This window comes from Xiphophorus hellerii, chromosome 18 (assembly GCF_003331165.1).
Source record: "Xiphophorus hellerii strain 12219 chromosome 18, Xiphophorus_hellerii-4.1, whole genome shotgun sequence".
Classification (NCBI taxonomy): domain Eukaryota; kingdom Metazoa; phylum Chordata; class Actinopteri; order Cyprinodontiformes; family Poeciliidae; genus Xiphophorus; species Xiphophorus hellerii.
The window spans coordinates 10,944,603-10,969,457 of record NC_045689.1 but is presented as its reverse complement, the minus strand read 5'-3'; the positions used below and the strand labels follow the sequence as shown (position 1 = coordinate 10,969,457).

Sequence of the window (24,855 nt, the reverse complement as noted above, 5' to 3'; positions counted from 1 at the left end):
ATGGGGGCCCCGGGCAGCCCGTCCTCTGCGCTGCATGCGCACAGCTCCGAAAACTCAGCCGCTTGCCCTCCCCTCTCCTCCCAGCCGCTCCTTTTCCCCTCTACCCCCACTTGCTCTCCTAAATCTCTTCAAGCAGATTAAATCGACTCTTTTATTTCATCGCACTTTCATCTGGAGAGCGACACCGCCCCTCTCCCTCTGTTTCTTTCGCTCTCCGTGTGTCTCTCGGAGCCTGCGGCGCACAGCTCGGGTTATATTTGCGCTGCATCCTCCACGGCGCACAAAGCAAAGTCAATCTAGTTTGTAAAGGAACCTTATTAGGGCGTGTATTGTCAATTTGCGGGTTAATTATGCATATGTTTTGTTTCACTGGGACTGATTTTACATCGAGAGCTCAAACTGTTTACTTTGGAACAAGGAGCCTATTATCTTCTCAGATGATAACTACCATATTCTCTCCTTTAGGCAATGGAAATACCAGCTGTACATAATTAAAGAGATACACAGTGGCCTAAATAGTCATCAGAATGTGTAAACATCATGGTCTGAAAGTCACTTGTTGATTTTTTTTTTATTAGAAACAATACTTTTTTACAAATAATTTTTTTATGTTAAGTAAAAAAATATCTAAATAATACAAAGTTTGCTTTTAAACTTAAATAATATAAATGTATTTGACAGTAACATCTTACAAATTCTTTAAGCGTTAAACAGGAAGACTTTAGTTCTCAAAAAGCTATATACCCCGCTTCATTTTTAGATTTATTTGACAACAGTTTTGGCCCTCCAGGCCCATTTTTAGGGCCCTGGCAAACTGTTAACATCATGGTAATTAACCCTGAAGACAAAGTTAATGATTAAAACAGACATGGTGTACCCGCCTCCACCCTTCTCCACCCTCCTCCTGCCTTACATATTCACAGTGTATCTTTGAGAGTCCGAACTTACTTAGGTGAAATTAGCCCGATAATACAGAGGAGCCTTGTCGAGGGCCAATACACTTACATTTACCCCGGCCGTTTGTATGCACACACATGTCCACACATTCCACTCTGCAATGCAAACAGTCAAAGGGATAACTTTATTTTGGTGAAAGAGGATCCTGGAAAGGGCTAATTGAATAAGCCCAGGATCTTTGAAAAACCCCTACCATGGTGAGCGCAGTCATCATGTCATAATTAGGTTTATTGAGGCACATTCCTTCAATCTGCCTCCATTCTGCCGGCCTCATTGTGTCCACAACCCCAGGCCAGTAGCTCAGGGACAAAAGGGAACCGTGCACAGACAATGCATGAAAGAGCTATAAAGATTTAGCCAGCTTTGTCACAGAAACAGAGCGGGACTTTGTTTGTGTAAATAATGCAACTGAATGAGAAACTTAGGTTCCTCTGCCACTTGGGGTGTGGGACCTTGAGCTGCAAATGGTACGAGGGGGCACAGCCCACATTGGTGCCACAGCAGAGGAGATGAAATAATATGAAGAACCTTCAGAACTAGAGGAGGAAGGAGCAGACAAGGAGGCAAAGATTAGGTTTAGAGCTAAGTGAGGAGATTTATTTTAGTGATGAAAAAGTTTACAGGAGACATTTAAACCTCAATTTTGATTGATGATATTGCTAATGAATGGTTGTTTTCTGGGAGCATTTTTTCCATAGCTTTTGACACAGAAATGATCTATATAGAAAACATTAAGAATCATAAACCCAGCCACCCAAGAACATATACAGTATAATGGATGCATTTGTAGACTAATTTGTAGCCGTTATACAGCAAACAACTAAGTCAAAATCTAAATTTCCAACTGCATAGGGTATAGCAGTTTTTTACACAATGATTTAAAACACACTGATTTAATTGATTTAATTTAAAATAGTAAAGCAATACATTTTTACTGCTGTTGCAATAGTAAAATACCAAGCAGAGCATTACAGTGATTATAAGGCTAACTATAACATTTTACTTTGATTCTGATACAGAAACTTTAGAATAAAAAAACGGTGTTGTACTTTTCAAGTACTTATTACTACATATATATTTTCTGGTCTTTATACTGTAACACAAGTCTAACTTCATATCAGCTTTTAGGCTATCCTCTCTGCAGTTTTAAAATAATTCTTTCTTGTTAATACTGATGGATGGCTCTCTTTAGTTTCCGCATCACTTTTTGCAACCTACAATATTTGTACGAATCTATATGAATTTGCCTTCCCTTTAAGCAAGAAAAAATGAAGCAACCTGTCTGCAGCTATTTAAACAGCAATACTCAGCAACAGGTGGAGGAGGGGAATCACGGCATTAGTCATTTCTCTACACAGCCACAAAAATCAGTTCCCTTCTACACGTTATCTTTCATATCATCAAAAAAGTTTTAGGGTATAGAAATATGATAATTTAATGTTACAAATTGGAAAGAAAAATGTGCACAGTGGAGGTTTTTGGAAATAGAAAAATATGATAATGGTATACATATTACATTGTCATGCCACCGGGTTTGAAATGACAAACATATGCAGCTATTCTGGAGTTCTGAACATATAATAATCCTTTAGTTTTTGAACATTTGTTCTGCATCAAACGCTGTAGGTCAGTGGAACTGCATTCCAAGTTTGGAATAAGAAAAAAAAAAAACTTTTTAAACTGTTTAATGTGGAATTTGTCAGTCTGAAAACATGTTTGCAGTTTTCTGCTTTTAGCTTTTTTACCGTGAAGCTTTTTTTGAAACAGATATGTTTGGGTTTCAGACAAGAGTCCAATGTTACACAGAAAGTTTATTTGACATTTCGAAGCACTTTTCAGACCAATCATTTGTGTAATTGGGACAGCTGTCAGCAAATTAACTTATATTAAAACTGATGGCCCTGGTATTTTTAGTGTTGCTGTTTTTGTCCCAACAAAATTTGACAAAGACAGGAAAAAAGAAGATCTTGATGAGTCCTATAATAGCTATTGGCTATTACTGGACTCCGCCAAATGTGTTGTGAAGAGGGCTCTGTCTGTCCAAGGAGCGGATGAATGTGTCACTCAGAGAGTCCCTGGGCACAAGGGCAAGGGGGGCACAGGGGCCAAGTGGCGAGCACCAAATCACTCTCCTCTACCCTGGGGCTCTCTCCGTCTCCCTAGCCCTCTGCACCCCTCCCTCTCTTCTAATAAGGCCTTGCATGATGACTATCCAAGCATGAAAACATAGTTATCTGCAAATGAATGGCTGCTCTATGCTTCATTAAAGCCTCTTTTTGCTTTCACACTCTTATTGTGACCTTCTGATATCAATTCAAAGGGCAATTAATGAATGCACACCAACTTTGAAGTCAGGACGATTTTCTGAAAGGGCGGGGCCCAGAGAGGTTGCGTGTGTTTAGGCGCATGTGCGTGTTTGAGGGAGTATTTGGGGGCACCCCCTCCCAAATAAATTTGCAGTAGTGCCCCCAGTCTTCACCCGCGACGGACTGAGCCACATTGAGCGGCGAGCGCGCCCCAAAGATGGTTTGAAGGGAGTGAAAGAGTGAAAAGGCTCGGCGAAGGTCAAGTAGAATGGCTGGCTTTCGAATAAGGCCCCTCTTTATCTGCTGCAAGTATGCACCATAGGCCCAACAGTTCAGTTGGGGGGGTGGATGGGGGAGAGAGGTTGTTTTTAAATCTGGGTGAGTGTGTGTTTCTGAAAAAGTAAGGCAGAATCTCTCTTGCATGTATCCGTTTGCTTGTTTGTGAGCTCAATTGTTTCTAACGTGTGCATACGTGCAAGTGAGCTTACCGGGGTCAGGGTTGAGTGTCAAGAGATGGCAGAGGCCAACGAGGGGGCAGTAAACGCAGCATCCACGTAGCTGATGGGGGGACAGGCAGCTGTCAATCATCTGACTGATGAAGCCTGACTTTCTTTCAGAGCTTTGTTAACTAATTAGCCTAAAGCCTTCTGAGGGTGTGGGAGAACGGTGGTTAAAAAGCATGTTTATGTAGTAGTCATCCCATGTGGGAATATCTTCTCCGATAACCCATAGGTGTACTCTCAAACAGTCATATTTATGCCATTATTTGTTTATAAACCTAGGTACAAAATACTGTGAAGAAGAATTAAATCAGTTGAATCTAGAGTTTCACCACTCTCTGAAACTTGATTACAGGAACTTTCTTGTTCCAACATTTGTTGCCAAACCAGGAGTTCCTTGGTAATATTTACCATCTGAGACCTGAGGTAGAAAAAAATAGGAAAATCAGAATTCCCCTCACCCACATGAAATGAACGCACCACTTTGCAGCACATTGCTCTGTTTTAAGTATGTTGCTGTTCAAGCAAATGCCTGTGGGAGATAACTCTGCTGCATAAAAAAGATCGCCTATAGGCTCTGGAATAAAGGGAGAAAAAGTCAAACATCCTTTATATCTGTCAACAAATAAAAATGGCAGTGATAGCAAACTGGATTTGTGACATGTCCCCCTCTGTCTGCTGCTGGGATGGTTTTTTTTTGTAGTTTAGACAGAAGAAGTCTTTGGGGTCATTGGGTCCCGGTAAGGTCACTCTCCCCCAGCGCTGCACAGGAAACAGGGTTAGAAACACATTTAGCTACAAATGACAGGTAACCACCTCCTCATACCCTTCAACATCCTCAAGCACGCGCCCTGAAGTCCCCGCTAACAGCAGCAGACTCTTTAAGACTGTCGTCATGTTATGACTCTGAGCATAACAAGGCTTTGATTGATGAGAGTTTGCCTTTGTGTGTGTGAGGACATGTGCAGCGCATTTTCCAAGCATTTGTACTACATGAACTTTTCCAAATTTTTTCACATAACAACCACAAACATTTTTTTTAATTTTAAATCAACACAAAGTAGTGCATAACTCTGAAAAAGATGGAAATTATTCATTACTTTTGATCATTTTTACAGAGGAAAATCTGAAAAGTGTGGCCATAGTTGTATTCATCCATCCAACATCCCAGCCCCTCAACATGAAGCTTTCACATGACATTAGGTGCAGCCCTGGTTCAAGTTGATGTGCACTGTTTGTTTTTCACCAGGCAAGGTATTTGATCTTGGTCGATTTGTTGTTGTGCCGTCCTACTTTCATTTTCAGATGGGTAGATTGAACAGAGCCCTCTCTGTTCAAAGCTTGGGATATGGTTTTACAACATAGCCCTGATTTCAACTTCCCCATCACTTCCTCTCTGACCTGGAGGAGAGAAAGGATTTTTATATCCTTTATGCTGTTGTTTGTTCACTAATGTTCTCTACTAAGCTTTTGAGGCCTTCACAGCACAGCTGCATTTATATTTATAAGGTGAATTCACACATAGGTGGACTGTTATTATGAACACAGTTGATGGGACAGAAGTTTGTTTGGAAGTATCAAACTAAAGGGAGTGAAATACAAATGCATGTCACACTTTTCTGATTTATCTGAAACATTTAGAAAATCATTAGTTGGTTTTCTTCTACTTCACAGTTATCTTCTGTATTGGTCTGTCACATAAAATCTTAACAAAATACTCAGAGGTTTCTGGTTGTAAAGTGAGATACGTGCGTGAAAATGCCTCGAAGTTATGAAAACTGTTTTCTGCATATTCATCTTCCATGCAGGACACATATTCCCTCATTTTCAGCGCAGCTGTCAATGTAGCAACTTCTTAGCAAGTCAAGTGAGTTTACCATCCCACCACTCCTCCTCCCACACACCCACTCACACACAACAATTCATGTAGACCCACACGCACCATGTTTTTCTTAACCCAGCAGAAAGCGTCACAGATGGGTCCGTAAGCTGTCAGCAAAGCCATTATCCAGGCCAGCATCTGCCTGCCTTGACTTCTATGTACTGTTTAATGCAGTCGACCAGTCACTTAGTCCCACAGCTCCTGAATGGAGGCAGCATGGTCGTCTCCGCCCAAATAAATGCTGCGTTTGTCTCCTCTGCCTTTTGTTTTCTGTGTTTTTTGAGAGGAGTAGGTGGAGAGAAGGGGGAGATGTGTCAGAAGCTTGATTTACCCTCACTATTAACCAAGATACCCCCCCACCCACCACCACCACCTCCAACCTTTGCCTCTGATGAGTTAGCCGTACGTCCAAACTGTGGTGTAAATAACACGCATATGGTCGGCCAATTCCCAGCGGCCCCACAATCACGCACACATGCATTTATGCTCGGTCTGTACTGTCCCGTGTCTCAGTGGACATATTTAAGCCTTTGTGTCCCCGTTCGACCCCCCCACTCTGCCTCTCAGAAATTTGTCAATGCTGAAAGTCTTTCCAATAGACTGTTGCAGCTAAATCCTCGCCTCTTACTTCTCCTTGTTTTCCTCTCCTTCGGGATGGGGTAGCATGGTGGGAGCCATTTTGGGCTTCCTTGGCTCAGGAGAGGTTGTTTTGGCTCAGAGCCCCTCGTGCTGTGTGCCTCTCAGGTCCTCAGTTTGGTTAAATTAAACAGTTTTCTTTTCTCCTCCAACCCCCAACAGCAACCTCCCTTCCACCGCTCCTTTTTTATTTGCAGCTTAATGCTCCGCAGCTCACCCGGGCCGTCTCTCCAGGCCCTTTCGTACTCAGATCATTTGACTCTTTTAAGGCCCATATTTTCTCATATTTGGATGAACTGACAAGAGGATCATATGCTCTTTCCTGGAGAAGAAATATATATATATAGCTGTGTAAATACAGCATTTTAAGATTTAGGGTGTATATACATGCAGGAAGTGATATAAACTATAGAGTGGATAATTTGATTGGCCGTGGCTATGTGGCGGTGCCAAAGTGATACAGTCAGATCTCAGGGATAGTGAGACGATGATGGCATACAGGCCTCTGTGAAACCAGAAGTTAGAAAAGCTTTCACCACTATATCTTTAGCTAAACTTCATCCCCTCCATGTTGGAGTAAGCAGGCTAATGTACTGCTGCTGATTCAACATCACACTCCATTATCAATAAGGGTAAAGATGTGTTCAAAAGGGAGAGACTTAATTGATAGTAGACGCCTCAGGGCTGACATGATTATCATAGCCCTAAAGTGCATGCAGGATGAGGGGAAAACTGTTGCATGCCGTGTTGCGTAATAGATGTGGAGTATTGCACTCCTTGTGTCTTTTACCCGTTTAAGCAAGTTGTAGAGAACTTCAAGCTTTTGGGTTGATTAGGTTGCTTCCTTGTCACAACCAGCTTTAACATTTGCTGTACTTTAAGGAATTCATATGGTTTTCTTAAGGTACAACCAAACTTTTCATAGTGATAAACTAACATCAAGTGATGAATAATTGCGAAGTCACAATTATTTTACAAATTATAATTTAAAATGTGCTGTTTGTAATTCACAATGGCCTAAAAGAGTCAACAAAATGTAAAAGCCGCATGACAAGAACTAAAGCCACAACAGAAGGTTTGCAGAAATCATGCTTGCAAGTTTATCATAACTACCGTTTTTGCATAAGCTCCTTTTTAGCAGAAATTCCATTTTAATATCAATTCCTTTTGATAAAAATAACATTTGTCATAACCTCTGTTTAGCATAAATTCAATTTTTCAGGAATTGTGTTTGACATGAATTCCATTTTAGCATAAATTCCATTTTATCAAAATTCGTTTAGCATAAATAGAGGTTTAGCATACATTCTCTGTTTTAGTATGAATTCCATAAAGCTTATAACAATATTTAACAGTATATATATATATATATTTTAAATTCTGTTTTAACACACACTCCTTTTTAGCGTTAATTTTGTTTTAGCATAAATTTCCATTCTATCTTTGGTTGTGGCTTCGGCATTTTGTTGGCCTTTATAGCTAATCATAATATTCATCACAATGTGTGGTTTAAAGCCAATCATTCATATCACACTGAATACATGGTCCCTTCAGTGAAGCATGACGGTGGCAGCATCATGCTGTATTGATGCTCTCCTTCAGTAGGAATGGAGAATCTGTTCAGAGTTGATGGGAATATAGTAGATAGAGGAAATATAGAGCAATCCTGGGGAAAAATCCTGCTGGTGGCTGTAAAAGACCTGAAACTGGGGCAGAGAACCAATTCCATGCTCCTGTCATGCATCCAAAGTTGTAATGGAAAGATTTATAAATGCATTTCCACGTGTCAGACTGGATCAGTCAACTACCAGATCTAATTCCATCCCATTTGTAAATCAGTGACTAGACTGCTTTGAAGGTGTTCACGGATGTTCTCAATCCAATCTTACTGAGCTTCAGCTATTTTATAAACTAGAGTTTGTCAAATTACATTTTAGTTTTACTTTCACTGTGTTTATTGAAATTGCACAAACTCTGTGAAGGATGTGTGTTCGTGGTGTTTTTTCTTAATTTCGTGGGCCATTTGAAGTAATGTCGACCTTTGGCCGTGCAGTATTTTATGTAGTTTTTGACTCCCATTCAAATGCAGTTGCTGTTATTTTATGTATTTGTCATTATCTTTTATGATGCAAAAAGTATTTTATGCATATTTTGTTTGGCATTTAGGGTGTTAAAAATTCTGAAAATTTAGAATTATTTGTTATATGTGGGCTTAAGTGTTTTTGGTTCTCATGAAAAAATTCAAAAAATTTTTTTAATTTGATTTTATGTTTATTTCTGGAGCAATGTTTAAGAGCTAATTTTTTCTGTCTTAGTGACCCTAAAGAGTTAAAGTAGCAATTGCAGCCAAAATTGCTCCTAAAAAAAATTAACTGAATGGAGCTAAATAGAAATGTCACTCTTTAATTTTCTCACATAAATATTATCGCAAAATTTCAATAAAAAGCTTGGGAGTTAGTTGGTGTAATGTGACAACAATTAGGAAAGGCTCAAGGGGTATTAATGCACATTTAAGCTAACATGTTCCAATGTTTTCTTTAAATACTGAAAGATAAATATTTGGAAGTTTTAAAGAAAATACACAAAGTATAGCTTCTCCCTGTTTAGTGTCTAAATGCTCAACTAAAACCAACACAGATGCCCTGACAGTCTATCCTCATGGGTACATTTACAACCATAACAAAACCCCCTCTTCCTCCACAACTCCCCCCCTCAGGTGCTCTTACAGTTCCCTCTGCTAGCAGAGAATTTTCTCTTTTGGGTGGGGTGGGGGGCAGTAAGGCAGGGGTTTCAATGCCCCAGGCTATGCCCCCATCTACCCCACCCTAACCCTCTTTGCGAAGCCTCTTTATGTTTCTCCCCCCGAGCCCCCTCCAACACCTCCCAAGCTCCCCCATGGGGCAGGTGACAGGCCTCCACTGTGAAGGGCTGAGGGAGCCATGACGGATTCCACAGATGGAGCGTGGAAATCGACGGCAAAGACCTCAGCTCTGTGGAGCAACAAAGAGCCCGAGAGTCGGAGAGAGAAATATGGGTGGAAAAGAGGGAGATTGGGGGGGGACAAAGACAGGGTGACAAGGAGGGGGGAGAATAAGAGAGGAGAAGGTGGTGCTTGTTTAAGGAGGGTTGTGCGCCAAAGCACATAAAGTGTTTGTCCGGTGAATGCGATACTGCTCCGATTCCTTTTCTGTTCGTTTTGCAGTATTTGTTGTGTCTGGTGCTCGGCTTCCTGCCACAGATTGTTTTCCTTTCAGCTCAGCCTCTTGTATAAATGCTGCCTCTTGACATCACATGATGCAGCAATCCAAAGTCAAGTGAAATGAAACTAATGAGCCCGCTTTGGTTCTCCCTAAAGCACTTTATCACTGCTAGTCTCCCAAGACTTGAGAGGTGCCACTCTGTCGCTTCTTTTGAAAAGTTCTAGAAACCCCGGTAGCTGTCATAACCGAATGGGTAATTCCAAAGCGATTAAGGATTTTCCTGGGCTGCCTCGGCTTTCCCAAGGCCCAAATCCCTGTGAAATGCTGAGGAACGTGCATGCTGGGGTGGGATTGGGGGAGGAGGAGGAGTAGGACAGGGTGGACATTCCTTGCGACCTTCCTCTATGCAGGCACTGGAGGGGGAGCCTACAAAAGGCCTCATCTCTTGTTTTTCGGTCGTCCTGTCCAAAACTCCACACCCCGAATTCCTTCCTCACCATCTAAAGCACAAAGCCTAGTCATTCAGAAGTCGAGGAAAAATTTGGCCCCCCACACATCAGAGGTTTTACAGGCGCTCTGTGATGACCACATCTGAAACAGATCCAGAAACAGCTGATAGCGTAGAGACGAAACCATAAACCGCTGCGGTGATTTCAAATTGTCTTTTCTTTGCACCTGTTGGAGACTCTGCTCATTTGTCCTTCCTGTTAAAATGCCGACATGTTCAGGGAGCATAACGCAGCTAAAACCACAACAAAAACATCCTGCAGGAGGCTTAAGCCAATGTCTCAATTTTGTCCCCCCTCCCACCTCAAAAATATTTTACGTATTGGCCGCTCATGCTTGAAAGTTTCTTTACCAATTTGCTCCTAATACAAGTTAAGTTGACTCCCACAGCTTTTGGTGTTGTGAGGAGAAAATCGCCAAAGGGGAAGAGAGGATCAGTTTCACATGAGGGGCCCCGAGCTATTTGGATTCTCTTGTATTTTATTGTTGCTTCCAAGGGGGGAACTAATACAGTGTTGCACACAAAACTTCCCCTGTGCTGAGGGGGAATTAATTAAGTGTAGCACAAAAAGTGGGCACTTTGGCCACGGTGAGCTGAGAAGGAAGCCAATGGAGTGTTTGAAGTAGTTAAAAACCAAACTGCTGGATTACAGAGAAGATCTCACAATAGTGTTAACACAGATCTGAGTCAGAAATGAAAAGAAATAAAACACAAAAGCTGCTAAGGCACATTACATCACCAAGCCTCAAGTTATATTGCATCTGATAATTTTTTTTTATCAACCATAAATTAGAAGTTTTGTTCAGTGACAATCTTTTATTTTAAAATTGGTATAAAGTTTTTGTTTTGGTAAAAAAAAAATGTAGCAGCGGTCTTACACAATCTGGAAAAGTCTGGATAGAAAATTTCTTGTAGAGATGAAATGATCATAATTATGGAGAAATATCTCTAAAATTCCAGTCCTGTGGTCCATCTGTGTGCTTTGTTATCCATCCATCTCATAACACAACACTTTATATGTAAAGCACTTTAAACCAGCAACCAAGGCTGATCAAAGTACTAGAGATACTGAAATAAGACGCACAATACATACCCAGTGCGTGAATCTTACAATGGGTTAGAGGCCATGCTTTAACTTAACCCTAGTAACATACAGTGTAAATGTACACTTCCAAAACACTAAATCTTAATTTTTGTCTAGTTTCTGGTGCCTATATCTTAGTGCACTTGAAATAAGACAAGATTAACATAGGACATAGAATATAAGATATGTTACTTACGTCAAATAATCTGCCAGTAGAACCATTACTTTTGCATCAATATTAAGGAATTATTTCTTTAAAACAAGAGCCTATATCTTTCTGAAAAGTTACTTGTACATTAGTTTTATCCAATTTCAAGTGTGCTAATATATTTGCATTAGAAACTAGACCAAAAATACGTAAAAAATATTTTGTGTTTTTGCAGTGTAGTCATTAATCAGAGGGTAGATTTCATCCTAATCCGAACTTCATACCTGAATTATTAAATTATAGTAAGTGAAAACTGTTGCCTCAATATTAAATGACGAGAAATCTACAAACCTGTAAGATTTGGACAGATTATCTTTAATATGAGATGCAAATTGGATTTAGTCTGTGTGCTTTAGATCATAAACCCCTAAATATTGAAGTCACAATTTTATTCCTGTATAGCTACAGGATCAAAATAATTTGTCTTTCTGTAAGGTTTTTAATCCACCTGTTGTGCTGACATTATTTAGGTCAATGGGATTAAGGTGGGAATATACAGTATTTTTATTAGGTGTTTGGGCATGTGTGTAACACAGAACAAATTTATTTTTTATTGGATTAGATTAGTTTTAACTCCCAACTACCAAAAGGGACAGAGTAAATGCACACTGAAATTTTAAACTCATTTTTTTTCTTTTAAAGTGAGGAGCACTAAATGTGGTACCAGTTCAGAAGCAGTCACCTTCTGCTCATTAAACATCTGATATTTGAGAAATAATCCGTTTTCCTCTCTCCTGAACAGCAAGTCACTCAGACGAAGGCTCCGACGTGGAGTCGGAGCCCGATCTGCCACTGAAGAGGAAACAGCGGCGCAGTCGGACCACCTTCACAGCCGAGCAGCTGGAGGAGCTGGAGAGGGCCTTCGAGAGAACCCACTACCCAGACATCTACACCAGGGAGGAGCTGGCTCAGAGGGCCAAGCTCACTGAAGCCAGGGTACAGGTACGAACTTTTCTAACTATTTCTGGGACAATAAGACACATCTAAACTCAGAAGTAATTAAATTTATATGAATAATTCTAGTATAAACCGAAAGATTGCAAACATATCTCCAGCTTTTAACACCAACACACACTTGTTGATGGCAGGCATCGCTATCACACACATTCAGACATAAGCAATGTGGCTTTATTTACTCTGTCAGCGTTTAAGGACAACCTGCTGGGCTCTATGTGCTCCATCACATTAAATCACAGTCAGGTTCTGGTCCTGATGTCTCAGGGGCCCAATCTGGACCTTCCTATTTATGATCTAGGGTCCAGAAAATTCTCCTCCACAGGCTCCATATGGGAAACATAAACAGGCCCAGCAGGAGCTACACCCATATGGGCTCAGCATGTCAGTCAGTGCAGCCAGCCATGATACACACTTTCTCTCTCACACAGTCTAACACTTTCTCTTTCAGCTTCTCACTCTCTGAGAAGTATGAAAGCATTACACACTCAACAGCAAATAAAACTCAAATATAAGTGAAATAACTGCCCGTCCTTTCCAGGTGTGGTTCAGCAACAGGCGAGCGAGGTGGAGGAAGCAAGCTGGAGCCAATCAGCTGATGGCATTCAACCACCTGATCCCGGGTGGATTCCCCCCCACAGCCATGTCCAGCATCCCACCGTACCAGCTCTCTGACAGCACCTACTCCCCATCATCTATAGCACAGGGTACGAGACAACTGTTAACAATCACTGGCTTTTGATTTTTGTGGAAAGTTTCACACTTCTTTAATTTTTTCATAATTTGTGATTCTGATAAACCAACACATTTGAAAATGGTCTCAAAACAATATTATCGTTTATTGCAAGAATGTCAGGAACAATTTCTCATCCAGTAAAATTTGTTATCTTGGCAGGCCTAGTATTGACTGCAAACTTATGTTGAGATGTCTGTTTGTGATGTGATTTACTTGAGTGACAGAGTTCTTTAATAAGTTTCAAATTTTCATTATTATAATTTTCAGCCAGTGTTAACTTCCAGATTCGCTGCATCTGGCTTCTTCTGGAGCAGAATTATGATTCATGTCTCATATCAATAACATAAAAGTCGGATAAAATATGACATGACCGTTGAGACTGCAGACGCCTTGAGAACTATATACGTATTCAATTTAGTACAACATATGGAAGTGGCTGAAATCAGATTTTTTTTGTGTGTGAAAAGATCAGAATTGGGCTGTTCAGATTGCCGTTCAAAGTCGGACAAAAAAAGCGTATTTGGGTTGAATTTGCCTGTTTTGTTCACGTAGCCTCTGATATGTCTGCTGTGTGGTGTTATGGGATGCCAGCACAGTGACCAGACTGCAGCTGGGGAAAACTTTTCCTTTTTAATATCCTTTAGGCTCCCTGTAGACACCTGACTAATCTCGCAGATCCTGTGGCAGTCTGGACAACTGAAAACTATTCTGAAGAGCTGCTGCAGCGTCATTGCATCTTTATTTAATTTAGAAGCTATGTTATATATTTTTTATCTGCACTGTTTTAATTGGCAAGATAGACAAGAAAGTGCATGTTTTTCCAAAATCCTTACAGTTAATCTCTGATTGTAGTGTCGGAGCCTCCCAGCACGGTGCACCGTCCCCAGCCCCTGCCTCCTTCCTCCGGCCATCAGGCCTCCGCTGGCGGAGTGCAGGCAGACGGCGGCTCTGCTTACTGCCTCGCCTCCGGACGTCACTCCTTCTCAGGCTACTCGGACAGCTTTGTGAGCCCAGGAGGGCCGACAAATCCCATGAACTCCGCATTAGGAAACGGCCTCTCTCCACAGGTGAGACACCAGGTACAAATATGTATGAGCTGCTTCATGTCATAAAACGAAAAATGTCATGCTCAACAGTTTTAAAGTATAATCTGAGGTTGGAAGCACATAGAATTATGTTGGGTGTTTTTCCAGACTTGTGATTGTGTCACACAACAAGTTAGCAGAATAAGTCCTGAACTCACTGACTGATTAGCACTTCCCCTGTGGAGGAGAAAAGTGCGATGACTCTTATAGGACAGAGGACAAATCACTGTGTGACAAATGAGAAGTGAAAAGACAATTACAGTCAATTATCCAGGCATGAAGTCCCAAGGTCTCGGCACCTAGACAACGGGTGCAGCAGAGGAGGCAGAGAGGTTGGGACCCTAACAGGCAGAAAATGAGATTTCAGTTCGGCGCGGTCTGACTCCACAGAGTTTGAGGACAGCGACACACTCATGCAGATTGGCATAGTTACAGGGACAAACATCCACATTCTGGGGATAATTGATCATCTCCATAACATTCACAGGATCAGTTAAGGGTTTCGCAACATCTCTAACACAAATATTACACGACATGGTTGAGCGCCACGACTGAGACTACTTTTCAGCAACTGTTTTTTTTCTTTCTAGCATGCCAACAAGCCAAGCAAACTTTGTTCAAAGATTTGATTATGCGAGTGTTCCTGCATACTTCTAAAACATTCTCCTCTTCATTGGAAAAGTATCTACATCTGTTGATCTTTTTTACATTTTCCCACAAGCTTCAACATTTTTTGCTGGTTTTTCGATCACAAAAAGGTAGTGCATAATTGTTAAGAGGTATCAAAACAAGGCTTTCAAATGTTTTACAAATAAAACCAATCATTCATGAATAGATTAGTTTAAAAAGTCATTTGTTTCCATGTACTTCTGCTTGTTCAGTAATGCTTTTTCAGCATTTTCAGTGCTTTAAAGGAAAAACTTTTGGAAGCAGTGAAAACATGAGCAAAGACAATTCTACAAAGGAGCTGTAGGAGGCAAAAAAAATACTCTAAATGCACAACACACTATGCATCATTTTCCTCCCACTTCACAATTAAATACTGTTTTGTTGGTATTAATGACACAAAATCTCAAGAAAATACATCAGAGCATGATGTTGCGGTGTGTAATCTGACAACCGTAAGTATAAAACATTCAAGGCACTGTAAGAGCTTGAAGGCCATGTTGTGAATGGACAAACAGCTGAACATTTTCTGCAGCCTCAAGGGAAAGTTCTCCTGATGGCATTCTTAGAATTTTTGCCTCAGCATTTTTCCTCGTGAAAGCAGAAAGTTCTAATTTATTTGTATATGTTTCATACAGCAAAGAAGGAATATCCTGTCTCAGATATTTTCCCCCCTCCATACCAACATTCTTCCCTGCTAAGCTGTGTCGATTTAGGCCGCTGGCAACGGCATCGTTCCAAAACGAAACACCCTGAATGTTGGGAGAGAAAGAGAGAGGCTCACAGGTAGAGAGGCATGATGGGTAAGGGGTTAGCTAGAGAGAGATAAAACGAGAGGCAGCATACAAGCACCCATCATTTTAAGTAGCAGTTTTTCCTGCTGGCTTTTTTGCTTAAACAAACCCCTCAAAATTTTGGTAATTTTTAAGGAAAATGTTAGCAGGCATGGGAGGAAACACAACTCTGCTCTCAAAATCAACATGGACTGCTCCACTCACCTCCCCTACTAGGGAAATGATTTAAGCAGGACCATGTGTGTGTGTGGATGTTGAATAATATGTCACTTAGAGGGGCTGAGAGGACGCAAAGAGCAGCGTACCTGCTTCTCATTAGGTCAGCCTGGAGGCCTTTGCTTTGCTAGAAAAAGGTGGGATATTTTACATTTGAAGGTAGAAGATTCAGCTTTAAATAAGACAGAGTTGGTCTCACTTCCTTAATAATGGTACACAGAGCGCCTTAATGAAGTACAGGTAGATTTGATAAGTGACACTGGGTCATTGGTGGTTTTTCAGGTCTGTTTTGAAGCAGCTGTAATGCTTTGACCCACGGCTATTTTCCGTCCTTTGCGGGCCAAGACTGTTTCCTTAAATTTGATTATCTGCTCGCTAATAAAGACCAGGTCAAGAGCTAAAGGATTTCTCCAAACTGCAAATCTATTCTTTGGTTAACAAAGCCCAGCTCACACAGATCTTTGCTTTTGTCTTATCTCTCCTAGCGTATCTCTCTCAGAGATAAGTCTCTATCTTGTGCCACGGCTTTTTGGAGCAGCGTCAAAAAGGAATGTTAGAATAAGTGGAGCCATGGATCAGAGACAAATTGTTTAATTCCTCCTCTCTGGTGCGATCTCTGTCTGGAACTGACTCACTGGGAGTCTTTTGATGTCCTCGGCGGGGGGTTTCCTTTGTGTATCCAAGTGCTTGTGATACATACACTCACTTCTGTGCTTGTATATTTACAAATAAATATATTAAGTGTATCAGAACCATCAAAACCAGCAAAAAAAAAGTTGGTTTTTTTTACATCTCATAATATTGTTTTCTCTGAAAATCAGGTGATGGGTTTGCTGAACCCAGGCGGCGTGCCACACCAGCCCCAAAGCGACTACGCCATCTCCCCCCTGACAGGCGGCCTGGAGCCCCCCAGTGGCATGGCCGCCAGCTGCAGCCAACGCATGGACCACATCAAGGGTCTGGAGGGTCTCTCCAGTGTTCCCTCCATGTCAGCACTGCCCTCCCTGCCCAGCTCCCAGTCTTACTGCACCCCATCCTACAGCTCACCAGGCTACACAGTGGACCACGTCGCGTCCTACCAGTACAGCCAGTACGGGCAAAGTAAGGTCAATAAACGTCCCCTTTTTTAACTCTACATACCTGGACATCTGCATTGGCAAATTCAAATAAATACATAATCAACATATAAGAAGATTTTCTTGTACATTCATTGATGTGTAAAAAAAATTAAAAAATCAAGGAGGTAAAAAGATGCGAGCAAATTTCTCGTTAAAGTATGGATGTAAGAATCCTGAATTGTGACGTATTTTATTGGAAATTTATGTGATAAACTAACACAAAGTAATTGATTCTTGTGAAGCAGAAGAAAAATGAAACATGGATTTAAAAATAACGAGAAATTATTTATTTACTATTTAGGTGAATCATTAGTATATAATGAATATTAATTGACTAATTTGGTTGTATTAAAAACTTATATTTTCATACAGTGCTATGCAATTTTAAAGTTAGCATTTGTTATTTCAATAACAATATGTGTCAAGAAAATGTGGGCTAATTATAATCAGTTTCTCCATTGCAATATTCAGCAATAAATTCACAATTACAAGATTCCCTGATATCATGCAGTTCTTGTTCCTTATAAGTTTGTGGAAATACATAAAACAATCACAAATCCATCTTTCATAATGCAATGTAAGGACTGCTACAGGACTGCTTCTTTCTTAAAATAAATGCCTTAAAATTTTCAGGATTAATGCATTTTTATGTTGCTCAAATAACGTTAAAAACAATATTCTTCCGAATCATCCCTTTAGTTGTTCCAAATCAAACTAAGCATGAACGTAAAGGAAGTCTATAAAAACTAAATATCAGGACACATTTGTAAGATATCAGTTTCAGTGGCAGACGTTAACTGATGTTCCTTTGAGGAGGAACAGAAAACTCTGCAAACCTTAAATTCTTTCTGATGAGAAAAAGAAGCTTAATTCCTTCAAAAGTGAGTTAAAAGTAAAAATTAAACATGTTGAGTTCTTTGTTTAGCCCAATGCCTGAATCGCTTTGTTCCATGGTGAATCTGCAAATTGTAAACTGATAAAAGCAGAATTTTCATTTTCCTCCTGTAGCCTAGTTTATTGGAGGAAATCACGGCTTCTTCAACCTGAACCGTTTCAATCACTCTTGGTTTGATGATTAGATTATTTCTTCTTTTTTTCCTACAAAAAAACTAAAATGTAACTTTTAGAAATATTAAAGTAAAACAATGCTGAGTAAAATTGTATGCCAAACCCGTACATTTATTTCAAGTAAAAATGCTAATTTAACAGCTAAATTAAATTAGGTTGAAACGACTGCTGCGTTTAGTTCTTTCCAGTCATGTTGAATCTGTATATAAATTGTAGCCTAATTTTATTTAAATTTACATGGAGAAAGCAGAGCCAAAGACAAAATGTATGCAGTGCCATAATAAGATCTGCTGTTTCATTTTTAATCAGATTTATTTTTTTGTAGACCAGTGACCGCAGTGAATGGTGCATTTTGATGTCTTGAAGTCAGATTGTAGTTCTGATTAATTAATAATTGTGCTTCCACCAACATAAATCAACAAAGTACTTTTCTCAGTCCTCAGAGATTATGTAACAACATCAATATTGAGCCAATTTTTTCTGTTTTTTATGACACTGTGGTCCAGCTTTCTGCTGAAATCTGCAGATCTTGAAAATAAAATATTTGAAGCAAACCAGCCGGGGGAAAGTGTGATCATGTGCCTCAGTTCTATCGTCTGCGTCCACCGCGTTGCCTGTCCCTCTTCCTCCACCCTGTCATGTGCTCTCAAGTGTTGGAGTTAATTGTGCAGAGCTGATTCAATATAAGCTGTAAACGTCCCGGCGCTGTTAGTGAGCTCCACGCTCGGTTACACGGCAGAGTCAGCTCCCATCAGGGTGAAGCGAGGCTGCAGCTCTGTCTGCTGGCCCCCCTTAGAGCATTTTCCCCCAGAGAATCCCTGCAGCCAGAGGCTCCCTCACATCACATTACTCACATGCTAAAGGACTCAAATCAACTTCAAACAAGCCTCCGTCTAACTTCGGAGGACAACGTCACTCTCCGTCACAGCATGATTACAACGGCCGGCGTTTCCAATTGTGGTCCGCAGGGGGTTGGCCAATCAGGTTCATCCACTGACCCCATAGCAACCTCAACAAAACCGGGACCTTCAAAGAGAGTGGGGAGCTCGCCTCCGCCTGCCTCCATGTGGCTGCAGGTATCAAATGAATAACTAACTTAATATCCGAGAGCAGCAAATGTCTAATGAAATATCTCGGTCAGATATCTTAATGTGGACAGAAGAAAGAGAATGAGAGTGTGGCCGTGTGTGCATAAAGGACAGCACACACACTCGCACACTTCTCCGCAGCGTTGCATGGCTGAGCGGTCCATCTTGATGTGATTAATCAGTGCGACTGGATAGCTGGTGCGCGGCTCTTGGAGCTGCGTAGGAAAAGGTCTTTTCTGGGGGTGGACAGATCCTAACAGCCTCTGGCAGGTCGACTATTGGAAACAGGTGGTCGGACTGAGGTCAGCTGGGGAAGCAGCGCCTCTCCAGGTTCCAATACTCCATCAGAAACTGGACCATAACTGAGCTCTCACTGGGCTGCCTCATGGAAAACACAGCGGCAATCCATGAAACACTTGTTTGTTTTTAGTCAGGCAATGTCACTGTTGCCAAGGAGATGTCTTTTTTTTCCTCTACAGTGAGTCTTTTGCAAAGGTTACCTTCCTGTTAGGGCAGCCATTAGATATTTTGTCTATGCTTAATTTGTGAAGTTGTGCAATTTTCATAAAGCAATTACCCAAATTATCAAACAAGATTTTCGCACCAATCATTTGAGACATTTCTTCTACAACTCATGAGGTTTATGTATATTTTATTACTTTAAATAAATCAGTCGGCTTTCTGTTCTAATAAAGTTATTAAAACAAAACCTGGACCTGAACAAATTAGCAGACGGTTTTCTATGCATTCATACAAACTGTAGAATTGAACATAGTATCAAATATTCTGAATGTACAGATCAGCATTTCCAAAAAACATTTAGTCATATTCATCAGTGGGCTAACATGATCCTCATAAGATAATGACTTACACCAGTTATCTTCTCAAAATGGTGAAGTATAATTGAACAACATAAAAAACTGTAAACATTTTGCAGCTTTTTAGATTTATAAAAATCTTCCCACCATCATTTCCAATGTTTTGTAGAGAAACAGTTCACTTCTCCTGAAAAGGCACAGCAGGAGCCTTTTTAGCTAGTTTGTATAGCTAGTTTGTAGAGCACATTTCAGCTATACAAACTTCAAAGTGCTTTACAAGATGGAAACATCAGAGAAAACATAGCATTCTATTGCATAATATGGAAAAATAATGAACAATTGGAATACAGATTAAATCAATGACGTTCCAGTCATGTATCTGAGGTCTGGTACTATTGGACGTCACTATTGCTTGACGTAGAATACATAAATGTACAGCCTTTACTGAATAACCTAATTACTGTATTCTACTAGTAGAATTTAAATACATGCGTCAGGATTAATAAATGATGATGCATTAAATTTAATATTTAACTCGTCTATTCCACATAAAACGAACCCAAACTTCATCAGTTCCACAGTGCTCTGAAAAAGTATTCACACCGCTTGAAGTTCCTCATAGTTGATGCTTTAATTATAACCACAAACTTTAATTCTAAACACAAATTTTATGATAGGCAAAAACAGCTCAAATTTATGAAGTGGAAGAAAAAGGTTACATGGTTTCCAAAAATTTGTACAAATATAGAACTGAAAAGTGAGGCTTGTGTTTGTATTTAGTCCTTTGTGTTGTTTTAGCTCCACTTTTTGAACTGCTTTGTGTTGGTGTGTCACATAAAACCCAAATAAAATACATTGAAGCTTCAGGTTGTAATTTAGCAAAACATGGGTGTGAATACTTTATGTAAGGTGCTGTGCTGTCTATTTTTCCCTCTTCCTCACAACTCTTCCATCACCCTGCTCTGACCTTCCTCTCCAAATCACATTTGTCAGATGCTATGCTAACAACAGCCACATGTCAGCGGAACTAAAACACATGCCCAGAATTTATGGCAGCCATATATCTCTTTTATCATCTTTCCGCCTAATATTTCCTTTGCACAGGGAATACTTTAACACTTGCTTTCTCCATTCTCTTTCACAGGTGCCCTTCCTTATTTGAGGCCTGAGATCACCTGATCAGCCCCTTCACAGAGGGACACGTCCACGGGTGTCTGTGTACAGCGACTGAAAAGCCTTAACGTTTGGACCAAAAACTGCTTTCGTTTATTAGGACACATTCCCTGCTGCAGGATCTTCTCTGTGGAGCGACAGACTATTTTAAAAACGTAAAAGAAGGGATCATAAGATAAAATATTAGAGCAAAGACTGCACACTGATAGTAGACATTCCTGCATCTGCCGCAGAGAGGCACTTTCCACTGACATTAGCAAAGATCACAAAGTGTCTCTGCTTGTGGCATCTTTGGAAAGACCCCAAACCCGACTCGGTATGGCAGCCTACCTTAATGGGAACTGTTTACATACCTGAACGTTGCATCATCACTTGTAAAATTCCACATATCATCTTCAAATCAATCCCTCCCAGTCGTAGCAGGAAAAGGAAGGGGCTCAGTTGATTTTTGTTACATTCACTCATTTGAGATGTCCACACCCCACACATGGAGAGAAATTCCAGAGAGAATGAAAACAAACACAAGCTAATGAATCTGGGGATTTTTTTCTTCTTCTACAGTATCAGACGCCCTAATGTACACTCCAGCTGTACAACAGGCAGAGTTCGGTCAAGCGTCCCCCCTGCCCCCTCAAGTCCCCCGTCTCTCCCTGTCTCCGCTTCCATTCGTCCCTCTGTCTTGCTGATGTTTTTGGACGCCAAGGCGAAAGTCCCGGCCTTTTGTAGTTTTTCAGAGCAACTCAGAGGAGGTCAAAGGGTGACTTAGGCGAGAGTGACAGATGAGAGAGCTGGCAGTGGAGGGCAGCAAAAGAAGTAGCTTTAAAGAAGAGTAGGGAGGGGTGGAGGGGACAAGCAAGATCGATCACAGCGTAAAAGAAAACCTTTAAAGGTCCCGTCTTGCTCAGAGAAAGCAAACGGGTCACAAGTCACGACTGAGGGACATTTGAGAAACAGAAAGAGTTAAAGACTGAAGGCAGCCGTTTGCCCAGCTGACCAAAAGTGCAATATCACATATCTTAGAGACCACCCTCCCATTAAAAGCTGTTTGAAGACAAATACATGCATAAGATACATGTCTGGGAGTCTTAAGAAACACTTTGGATTCATACCTTGGATCAAATTTTGAACATGTGTGCCTTAAAAGCTTTTGGGTCCAAAACAAATAGGCAACACTTCTAACACTGAAGGGCAACGTTTCAAAAAGGACTAAGGGGTAAAATGGAAGAAACACAAAGCCAAAATTCTTCAGTTTATCACTTTGTGTTGCTTCTGACTTATTTGTTTTCTTGCAGTTTGCAAAGGAAATAAATGCTGATTCGATTTCTGATGCATAAAGTCCTGGTCTTAAAGCTGCAGTATATAACTTTTATAAAAAGGTATTCTTCATGCATTTGTTAAAACAGTCATTTTGTCATGACTATGAGACAGATGATCTGTGGGAAAAAATGAAGCTCCTCTGCCTCCTCCCTGTGGTTCGACTGCCATCTGCAGAAATACACATCTTGGTCAGAAACAACCAGTTAGAGCCAAGAGGAGGATCTTAATAATGTCAATCATGCTAGTGTATGCAGCTGCACTACTGGCGGCAAAACAATCTAACATTATGTTTATTTGCCGTCATTGGAGGCCATGCTAACTAGCCTGTGTATACATGGCAGGCCCCACTGTGGAGAAGGAGCTGTAGCCTAGCAGAGAGCAAGAGGGAGGGTGTGAGCAGTGCATAGAAGAGCATGATTGACAGCGCTAAGATCCTTCACCTGACTCTGATTGGTTGTTTCTTACCGAGCGGTGTATTATTTTCAGATGGCAGTCGGACCACATCGAGGATGCAGATTAGATCAATATTTTTCTCAGATTGTCTTAACTCATATTTTACTATCGATACATAATGACAGTTTTAACAAAATAAGTATAAGTAAATATATTTTTAGTAAAGTTGCCTACTGTAGCTTTACGTATGCACTTGTTGTGGATATGAATGTCTGATTCATTTTGGGAAACTGAACTGTTCACAAGAACTGGGTGCACTACTTTGAATTTATTGCAAATTTTCTTCAGTCCAAACTGGGTCAAAAATATACATCAAGGCCCCAGTTGTACATCCAACCTAATATTTGGTCATAGTCCCACAACAGGTTGCAGAGAAACCAGAGAAATATCCTCTACTTCCAGCTACAACACAGACTGGGAACTTGACCACTCCCCTAATGATAATGGTCATTTAAATTGGCGCAGACTCGGCTTTTCAGCGTAGTTCATACTTTCTCTAGGCTTAGGGCGGCACCATCACACAAGCCTAGTATTTGCTGCCTTTATTCAGAAGCCAATGGAATGTTTGTTTAATTTCATGTGTCCAACTTTCATTGAGTGTTTGAATATAAGGGGGGTCTCTTATGTAAAATCAACATACCTCCCAAAAAAATTGCTTTGATTCTGTTATGCATTTTTAACAAATCATTGATTCTCCCATGGCAGCCATTTGGGAAAGTCTAAACACCTCTCACACAAAATCTCTCCCACTCCTTCAGACTAGCGGCAGCAGCAATTAGCAAACACCTGGTGTAACGGCACATCTGCTGAGCTAAGACTGGTTGTGAACAACATCATAGAGAAGAATTGCAGTGATGACGTACTGAAAGCAGTATCGGAAAGAGTTGGAGTATCTTAAAGAGACGGAGGCCCATTTTAAGGCGTCAGATTCAGTTATAACACAAAGTCAAATTTCTATACTCCATTTTCATAACAACTGAAGGTAGCATAGTGACTTGATTGTGCTATAAAATTAAGAAGAGTGGCCAAATATTCAACCTCATGTAAGAGGGGAGTATGTTGGTGGGTATAAAAAGTGTTTGGTTTCTCTGTATCTTGGTGTCATTTAGAGAAATATCCCTTCCCTGAAAAAGAACGATTGGGCTGCATCATGAAAAAACCCCAAACTAAAATGGTATTCATGTCCTGATAAGTGGGTGCACATTTTTGAGCAGAGCTGTACATATCTGTTGTTATTATGTGGTGTGTGACAGCAGTGTTATGGAAAACTGTTCACCGCTGTCCAACAAAGTGGCGGCTTCAAAAGTACTTCACCTATAAAACTTCCAGAAGAGCTTTTGTTTTTGTCCTTCGGTCTGCACAGACTGACACAGCCCTTTCATTCCCATGATATATATTTTTTGTATTACTTGACAAAGCGATGTGACGTCATGTCATGTGTACAAGCGCATTATAATTTCTATTTATAATAAAAGAAAACCCCTGAAAATAGCTGATGTTTTGATCTTTTTTTGCTAAATGGACTCTTTGTGCTATTTTCGTTTCCTGCTGCAGCAGAGGAAGAAGAAAGGCGAGCGAATGAGATTCCCCTGTAAGGACGAATGAAAGTGCACTCAGAAATAAATGTGTACTTTTGAAGGCGGCTCATGTGAAGCTTTCAAACCGAAATAGGCCTGGGATCAGCAGACATTAGAGTTGCCACTAGACACAGCAGGCTTTCTCACGGATGCAGACATCTGCAATGGTGTTTATTAATACTCCTCTCCCCATACTTACTGTAACAAACTAACTTTTGTTTAGCAGCCTCTCGATGCAGAGAGCGAGCCTTAAAGCATATTGTACAAACCGCCAGCACCCTCCGAAACCCCCAAAAACCCCATGCACCGTGCTCACATCCACAAGGCCCCCTCTGTGTGTGTTTGTGCTCCACATGCATTCATACTTTCTATTCACTTATAGTGTTGTTTCTGTGAGCCCATGTGTTCATGCAGCCCAAGGGTGTTGAGCCTAATTATAACATTCTTCTGATTAATCGCGTCTGCTCGCCGGCCGGCCGGCCTCGGAGGGGCGGCGCCGCCGCGCGCAGCT

General features: G+C 40.8%; 1 protein-coding gene across 6 annotated transcripts in view; it reads left to right on the top strand.

Annotated features, from left to right (window-relative positions):
- The window catches only part of pax3b (paired box 3b), a 28,928-nt gene extending 4,670 nt beyond the window's left edge, over window positions 1-24,258 (top strand). For 4 of the 6 annotated variants that reach the window (XM_032545808.1, XM_032545812.1, XM_032545809.1 and 1 more), the window contains exons 5-9: window positions 12,024-12,223; window positions 12,777-12,942; window positions 13,824-14,038; window positions 16,554-16,833; window positions 20,969-24,258. In XM_032545808.1, the coding sequence (XP_032401699.1) occupies window positions 12,024-12,223; window positions 12,777-12,942; window positions 13,824-14,038; window positions 16,554-16,833; window positions 20,969-21,003 (896 nt within the window). In that variant the 3' untranslated portion in view covers window positions 21,004-24,258. Of the gene's footprint in view, window positions 1-12,023; window positions 12,224-12,776; window positions 12,943-13,823; window positions 14,039-16,553; window positions 16,839-20,968 lie in introns of all 6 variants that reach the window. The other 2 variants (XM_032545813.1, XM_032545810.1) reach the window with 1 other exon arrangement.
- The last annotated feature ends 597 nt before the right edge of the window (window positions 24,259-24,855 follow it).